This window comes from Mus pahari, chromosome 7 (assembly GCF_900095145.1).
Source record: "Mus pahari chromosome 7, PAHARI_EIJ_v1.1, whole genome shotgun sequence".
Lineage (NCBI taxonomy): Eukaryota > Metazoa > Chordata > Mammalia > Rodentia > Muridae > Mus > Mus pahari.
In genome coordinates, this window is record NC_034596.1 from 39,078,713 (window position 1) to 39,087,149 (window position 8,437).

At 40.5% G+C, this 8,437-nt stretch overlaps 1 protein-coding gene across 4 annotated transcripts in view; it reads left to right on the plus strand.

The window, feature by feature from the left end:
• The window catches only part of Immp2l (inner mitochondrial membrane peptidase subunit 2), an 887,790-nt gene that overhangs the window by 44,386 nt on the left and 834,967 nt on the right, over nt 1–8,437 (plus strand). For all 4 annotated transcript variants that reach the window (XM_021202155.1, XM_029540649.1, XM_029540648.1 and 1 more), the window contains one exon: nt 1,020–1,156. In XM_021202155.1, the coding sequence (XP_021057814.1) occupies nt 1,022–1,156 (135 nt within the window). In that variant the 5' untranslated portion in view covers nt 1,020–1,021. The remainder of the gene's footprint in view (nt 1–1,019; nt 1,157–8,437) is intronic.

The following is an 8,437-nucleotide window of genomic DNA, read 5'->3' on the forward strand; positions in this document are numbered from 1 at the left end:
CCCCTTCCCCTCCCCTCTCCCCTCCCTTCTCTCTCCCCTCTTAATTCACTGCTCCGTGAAGGGCAGGATCTGGGAGTCAGGTTCTGAGATAACTCCAACCTATAAGTCCTAGTAGGTGAAAGAAGTGAGGGTTAAAGTGTTCAATAATGGGTAGAATATTTATAACTTCTTCAGGAGGCTGCCACTCTATGAATTCTGTTCCCCACTTCTGCCTGACCTTGTTTGCCAAATCCCAGGGTGCCACGGAAATGGAAATGGAAGATTGTCATGTGCTCTGGAAACGCATTATCATCACAGCAGGGCAGTATGAACAACCAGCTGGAAAGCTAGTGGGCAGTTGAGTCAGTCTGAGCAGGTCTGTCTCTGCTGGGTCTGACATCTTGTTTTTCACAATCACCAATGCCATGCGATGTGAGTCAGGTATCCCTAGTGTGCGCCTGATGGGTGCACTTGGATAAAGGTGCAGGGAAGAGGGGGAGGGTCAGGGAATGGAGAGCAGAAGCCTTGCTTGGTAGGGAACTTGGGGAAGAAAGGCAGCAGGGCATGAAGTTGCTGTTAAGGGTACATTTTGGGAATTTGAAATATCTTCTGAAGGCATTAAACACATGTCTCATTAAACTAATATTAGGAAAATACAACTATGCTTCTGTACTATTAGAGCGACAGAAAAAGATTTACTTTTGGAATAGTTTTTTTTTTTCTTCTAACTTTTCCACTGATGTTTCTTAAGTAGACAAGCTGAAAAGACATAATTGAATCCATGTATTTCCCATTTGGGACTCAAAACTGGCTTACCTAATAGTTTAGGCATGGGCATGGACTATGCTAAGAAACAGGGTTGCTATTCTCTAGCTACATTTTTCCTTTCTTTTATGATGTTGAGCAAACCGAAGCCCTTGTGGATGTTAAGCACAGGCTCTACCCTGAGCAGCTAATTCAGTTTTCCCATGTTGTTTTGATGGCTTTGCTTCTCTGTTTTCTCTAGGCTAATTTTCTACCTGCTGTCCTTGTGCACCTAGGTATGGCACAGTCACAAAGCTGGGTGAGAAGATGCTTCAAGGCCTTTTGCAAAGGCTTCTTTGTGGCGGTGCCTGTGGCAGTCACTTTCTTGGATCGCGTGGCCTGTGTGGCTCGGGTGGAAGGATCGTCGATGCAGGTGAGAAGGGGTTCAGCTCTCTCGTGGAAAGCAGTGCTGCATCCTTGCTCAGGTACCAGAGAGAAGAGCTTGCCTTAGTACTTCTGTGCTGTGACCTGAAAGGTTTCAAAAACCACTGAAACTAAAATTTCACCTTACCAAGTTTCTTTAAAAGGCCTTCTGATACACTACTCTTATAATCAGAGTAGAGGTGATTTTAATAAACTATCAAGTATGTCTCTGGGTCTGTGTACTTTGATTTTTCTGTGAATTATCAATGGAGACATAAAGAAAATTTACTAAATGACATCATTTTCTGTGACTATGACTATGTTTAAACAGCTCTTTAAGACAGAATTAGCTGGGCGGTGGTGGTACATGCCTTTAATCCCAGCTCTTGACTGGCAGAGGCAGGTATATCTTTGTGATTTCAAGGCCAGCTGAGTCTGAAAAAGTATCAGGATAGCCCAGGCTACACAAAGAAACCCTATTTCAAAAAAACAAAACAAAACAAAACAAAAACAAAAAACAAAAAATAACCTACCACCAACAAAAAAGATGAAATTAGAGTACCGTTGCAAGATTTGTTTAGGTGAGATTCAGTTACTTATTAACACATAGTTTTAGTTTGTATGTATGTAACTGATTCCAAGCACTCTATTATGCTCTGTGAGTTGTTGATTAAAATACATTTAAAATATTTTAATCATTGTGTGAGTGTATTCAAACATGTATATGCTATAGTGCATATGTAGAGGTCAGAAGATAATTTTGGAGAGTATGGGTTCCTTTGTGTTCCAGGTTGAATTCTTGAGCAAGGCTATCTCACTAAGCATTTTTATCTACTTAGTTATCTTGTCAACCCACTTTGATTAGAAATATCAAATGTAGCTTATAGAAGAACTTTGAAGTAGAGATTTCCAAAAATTGTGTACAAATCATTTTGTGGACTAATTTAGAGAAGATCTTATTAAGGAATGTTGTTTACAAACTAATTGTGTGAGTAGGCTTATGCAGCTAAGCAGCACTTGCACTCTGTACCAGGATTTCCTTGGTTGTCATCAGTGTGTTTTAAGTCCATGTGTTGTGCTGAATAGCTCTGTAAAACACATACACAAAGTGAATATATAGACTTTCTAGAGGTTAGGATTCTGCAGGGTAATCCAGTTAGGTTTTCCTTTTGTTTTTCTTAGAGCTAATTAAAGCACCAGGTTTAGGGAATATGGATGGATGTACTTCATCATAATCAGACTCCTTCCTCAGTGTGAGAGTCAGGAACGTAAGGAAGTTCAGGAGACTGTAAAGTAGAGGCCCCCGAGGGAAGTCAACGGGACAGCTAAGTTGGCTTTCATCATTTGAGGGTCCCCTCCTCTTGGTCAGATGATCTTGACCTCAAACCATGCTTACCAGGTTCCTCTATAGCAGGCCACCAGCTCAAAGTAAACTAGGCTACTGATTTGAATGTAAAAAAATATTTTAATGCAGGGACACAGCAACATACGAAGAATATGGTCTATAGGCATTTGCCTTTGTTTATAAATACAGCTTAATACATTTAAGAAGGCTCAGTCTTTGTTTTTCCTATTTCTTCAGTTTCCAATTCCTAGCAGCCTTGTCTTAGCATTAGTCCTCAGGGGGATAACATTGTAGATTTGCTATATAGAGCTTTTGGGTCAGATTTATCATTTCAGATTAAAGCTGGCATCTCTACAGCCTACCAAATCCCTTTTTGGAGCCCTAGGATCTCTTAGTAACAATCAGATTAGTAATGATTTTCTTCAGTGTCTGTACTGCTCTTTTGCTACACAGCTACTACTATCAATAGAAGGAATTTTTAAAATACAATATAAGAACACCTTATCTAGTGATATTTTAGGAGATTCCTAGTGAGGAAGGCAATGGAGAAAGTGTTAAGTCATGTCATTCTCTACAGTGAGTAGGCATGCATAGATGTACTTGAATTTGCAGATGCATTAATAATTCTTGTGTTATTCCTAGGTCTACTCCTAACAAGTCAAATATATTACCTTGGAATTTGTCTGGTACAGAATGTCAAATCCTCTTGGTTGCAGGATATAGGGAAATAGCTTGACTTTATCTAGGTCTGCAAATTCATTGGAGGGCTTAGTATGCAGCCATGAGATGAGCAGCATGGCAGTTGTCCTAGAGAACTGGGACCAGTGGCCATGCGCTCTGCCTTCTCCCTGATGCTCTGCTCTGCTTCTCTTTACCTCTTTGCTTAGTTCTTTCACATTGCATCCATAGGAGGATGCAAGGAGTGTTGGCCACTCTCATGCTTTCAAGTGCCCAGCTCTGTCACCACCTGAGAAACACCACATTCCTTGTAATTTCAGCTAGAAATAGCTGAGGGTAGGGGAAGACTGATAACTCAGATTTACCGAATGCATATATATGTATATATATATATATATATATATATATATATATATATATATATATATATATTAATTGATCTAGTCTTTACCTGTAGCTAGATTGAGTGATCTGTAAGAGAATAAGCACTTCTCTTTTTTTGGACATATTCTCTGTAACCCTGGCTGTGAATCCTGGAACTCACTATGTAGATCAGGCCTGCCCTCTGTTTCCTAGGTGCTAGAATTAAAGCTATGTGTGACTACAACTGGCCAGAGCATCCATTTAGGTCACATTATTCTGTGACTATTGAGAGTGATGTACAGGTAACATTTTCTAGTGGAATGGACCCTGTGTTCAGGTGCAAGTATAGTGGACATTCTGGAAAGGCAGGAGAGTACATCTGGTTCCATGTCTTCTGAATTTCAGACTAACTATAGCTAACAGATTATTTAATTTGCAGGTACATTAGATACCACTAAGTCATACCTAAAACTGTTTGAGCATAAACTTACATTGAATAAATTGGATGACTAAATAGTAACTATTTACTGTATTTGAAGACATTATTTTAGACACAGCTGTGATGAATTGAACAGGCTTACATCCTGTGGCTCAGCAGATTTTTCAAGATTAGAATAAAATCATGCCTTTAAATTTCTCTTGTTGTAGGGAATCTCTAGATGTCTTGGTACATCCTATAAGAAACTATCTTGATTTTGGTTTTGGTTGAGGTCTGAAACTCTTATCTGAGGCTGGTATAAGGATGATCCCATGAAGAAGGGAACTCTGGGTTGCCAAGGTGTCCTTGTATTAAAGTTTAAAATTATGAAAGGAGGACAAAGAAATTAAGACAAAAAGAAAAACACAGCAAAGAGAGAAACAAAAAGCAAATGACAAAAGTGTAAAGGTCAGTTAATTGATATGGGATGATGGAAGAAATTATCGTGTAGCATGGGTCAGGGCAGAGGTTGTAAGCCAGAGTCTCAGGGAGAGCTGGGCCACTCTTGAGATTGATATTGCCTATGTATGACAGTCCCCCTCTCCCTGGGTTTATTCCCTTAAGGCTTGACACATGATATATCTCTGCTACATGTTTGTGTGCATCAGTTCTGAGGTGGCTCACCTAATCACTGATACTTCATAGTGATATTCATTGACAAATTGATGCCATTTGGAATTAATATAGTGTAAATCACTGGTTTTAGAACTCTGGTACTGTGGTGGTTTGAATGAAAATAAGTCTCATAGGCCCATAAGGAGGTGGCACTATTGGGAGATAAGGCCTTGTTGGAGTAGATGTAGCCTTGTTGGAGGAAATGAGTGGGGCTTTAAGGTCTTAGTTGCTCAAACCATGTCTAGTGTCTCATTCTCTTCCTGATGCCTGGGATCCAAATGTAGAACCCTCAGCTACTTCTACAGCACAGTATCTGCCTGTGTGCTACCCTGCTTCCCACTATGAGAAAATGGACTAAATCTCTGAATTGTAAGCCTGCTCCAATCAAATGATTTTCTTTGTAAGCATTGCTGATGTGAGTTGTTCAAAGTCCCCTGAGATCCATTGTCTAGTTCAGGGTTCACTCTTTAGTCTGGAGGAGCCTTGTTGGAGCCAAAAAGCATCCTGCTTCCCCATGGAATCCTTCGGGGACCCCAAGATTAATCAGCTTAGAACCCTGCCTGACCAATCCTACCCTAATTTTATCTGCCCGCCATCCCAGTTGGGTCCAACTAGGACATAGCGTGCAGACTAGGATCCACCCAGGACACAGCCTGCAGAGTTGGGTCTGCCTGAGGCACAGCCAGCAGAGTCTGGTACCCTGACCTCAATTGTCTGGTCCAAAGCTCCCCACACCTTCTGGAGAAGTCCTGTTGCCATCAGGATCATCTAGCCAACACCAGGGAAAGCCAGATGCCTAAAGGAGAGAATAAGAGCACAGTCAACAAGACTGAGGGCAATATGGCATCACCAGAGCCCAGCTATCCTGCTACAAGAAATCCTGAATATCCTAAGGAAACTGAAGCACAAGAAGAGAATCTTAAATTCAATCTTACAGAGATGAATGGGTCAGGGCAGAGGATATAAGCCAGAGTCTCAGGGAGAGCTGGGCCACTCTTGAGACTGATAGGAGTCTGTGTATGACCCCCTCCCTGGGCCTGTAAAAAGGACATAAATAAGTTTCCTTGAACTACAGGAAAATATATTCAAATAGATAGAGGCATTAAAAGATGAAGCAAATAAATATAAAGAAATACAAGAAAATACAAACAGGTGAAGGGTGTCTTAGTCAGGGTTTCTATTCCTGCACAGACATCATGACCAAGAAGCAAGTTGGGGAGGAAAGGGTTTATTTGGCTTACATTTCTATACTGCTGTTGATCACCAAAGGATGCAGGACTGGAACTCAAGCAGGTCAGAAAGCAGGAGCTGATGCAGANGCCATGGAGGGATGTTCTTTACTGGCTTGCNTCNCCTGGCTTGCTCAGCNTGCTCTCTTATAGAANCNAAGACTACCAGCCCAGAGATGGTCCCACCCACAAGGGGCCTCTCCCCCTTGATCACTAATTGAGAAAATGCCCCACAGCTGGATCTCATGGAGGCATTTCCTCAACTAAAGCTCCTTTCTCTGTGATAACTCCAGCTGTGTCAAGTTGACACAAAATTAGCCAGTACAAAGGGTATGAATAAAACTGTCCAAGACCTAAAAAGAGAAATAGAAGTATAAAGAAAACAATCTCAGGCAATCCTGGAGATGGAAAATCCAAGAAAGAACGGGAACTATAGACACATGCATCAACAACAGAAAATAGGTGACAGAAGAGAGACTCGGGCATAGAAGATATGAAGAAGTTAATATATCACTCAAAACTGCAAAATCTAAAAAGTTCATGATACAGAACATCCAGAAAATTTAAGAACACTATGAAAAGACCAAACATAAGAATAATAGGAATAGAAGAAGGAGAAGGCCCCCAGCTCAAAGGCCCAGAAAACATCTTCAACAAAATCATAGAAGAGAATTTTCCTAGCTTAAGTAAAGATATGCCTATAAAGGTACAAGAAGCTTACACAACACCAAAGAGATACAGAGGATACAGAGGAAGGAAAATTCCAACCCAATGATGCTAACTATAGTCAAGAAAACAAACGAAATAAATAATATTATACCATTAAAACCAATAGAACAGAAGCACACATATGCACACACATTCAACCACTACTAGTATCAGTATAACAGGAAGTAACAATCATTGGTCATTAATACCTCTCAACATCAATGGACTCAGTTACCCAGTGAAAAGACACAGGCTAAGAGAATGGCTATTTAAACAGAATCCATCATTCTGTTGTATACAAGAAACACATATCGGGAACAAAGAGTTGCTCAGTTATCTCAGTATAAAGGACTGGAAAGATGTTTTCCAAGCAAACAGATCAAAGAAACAGGCTGGAGTAGCCATTCTAATGTCTAATAAAATAGACTTGCAACCAAAAGCTATCAAAAGAGACAGTTAATGACACTTCATATTCATCATAGGAAAAATCCATCAAGAGGACATTTTGAATTCTGAACATCTATTCCTCAAATGCATAGTGCATCCACATTCATAAAGGAATCATCACTAAAGCTTAAATCACACCTTGAGCCCAACACATTAATAGTGGGACTCCCGCTTTTTTCTCACCATTTGACAAGTTATCCAGACAGAAACTAAACAGAGAAATAATGTAACAGAGGCTATGATTCAAATGGACCTAACAAATATCAATATATAGAACATATCATAAAAGCATATATCTTCTTTACAACACCTCATGGAACCTTTTCCAAAATTGACCATATAGTTGGTCACAAAGCAAGCCTCAGCAGATACAAGAAGATTGAAATAACCCTATACCTCTTATCAACTCACCATGGATTAAAGCTGGACTTGAACAACAACAGAAATAACAGAAAGCCTACCTATTCATGGAAACTGAACAACTCTACTCAATGGTCACAGGGTCACAGGAGAAATATTAGAAAGAAATTAAAGACTTTCTAGAATTCAATGAAAATGAGGGCACAATATACCCAACTTATGGGACACTATGATAGTGGTGCTACATGAAAATTTCATAGAACTAACTACTCTCATAAAAAAAATTGGAGAATTCCCATACTAGTGCATTAAAAGTACACACAAAGTCTTTCTGGCATATGCAATAGTGCCTGGGTTTGGTCGTTGTAGATGGGATGGATCTCCAGGTGGGGCAGTCTCTGGATGGTCTTTTCTTCAGTCTTAGCTCCAAACTTTGTCTCTGTGACTCCTTCCGTGGGTATTTTGTTCCCCATTCTAAGAAGGAACAAAGTATCCACACTTTGGTCTTCCTTCTTCTTGAGTTTCATGTGTTTTGCAAATTGTATCTTGGATATTCTAAGTTTCTGGGCTAATATCTGCTTATCAGTGAGTGCATACCGTGTGTGTTTTTTTGTGATTGGATTACCTCACTCAGGATGATATCCTCCAGATGCATTCATTTGCCTAAGAATTTCATGAATTCATTGTTTTTAATTGCTGAGTAGTACTCCATTGTGTAGATGTACCTAGCTCTCTCTTGTGAGTCTATGCCAATGCCTGGCAAATACAGAAGTGGATGCTCACAGTCATCTATTGGATGAAACACAGGGCCCCTAATGAACAAGCTAGAGAAAGTACCAAGGAGCTAAAGCGGTCTGCAACCCTATAGGAGGAACAACAATATGAACTAGCCAGTACCCCCTCCCCCAGAGCTGTGTCTCTAGTTGTATATGTAGCAGAGGATGGCCTAGTTGGCCATCAATGGGGGGAGAGGCCCTTGGCATTTCGAAGATCATATGCCCCAGTACAGGGGAATACCAGGGCCAGGAAGTAGGAGTGGGTAGGTTGGGGAGCGGGGGGGGGGGGGGG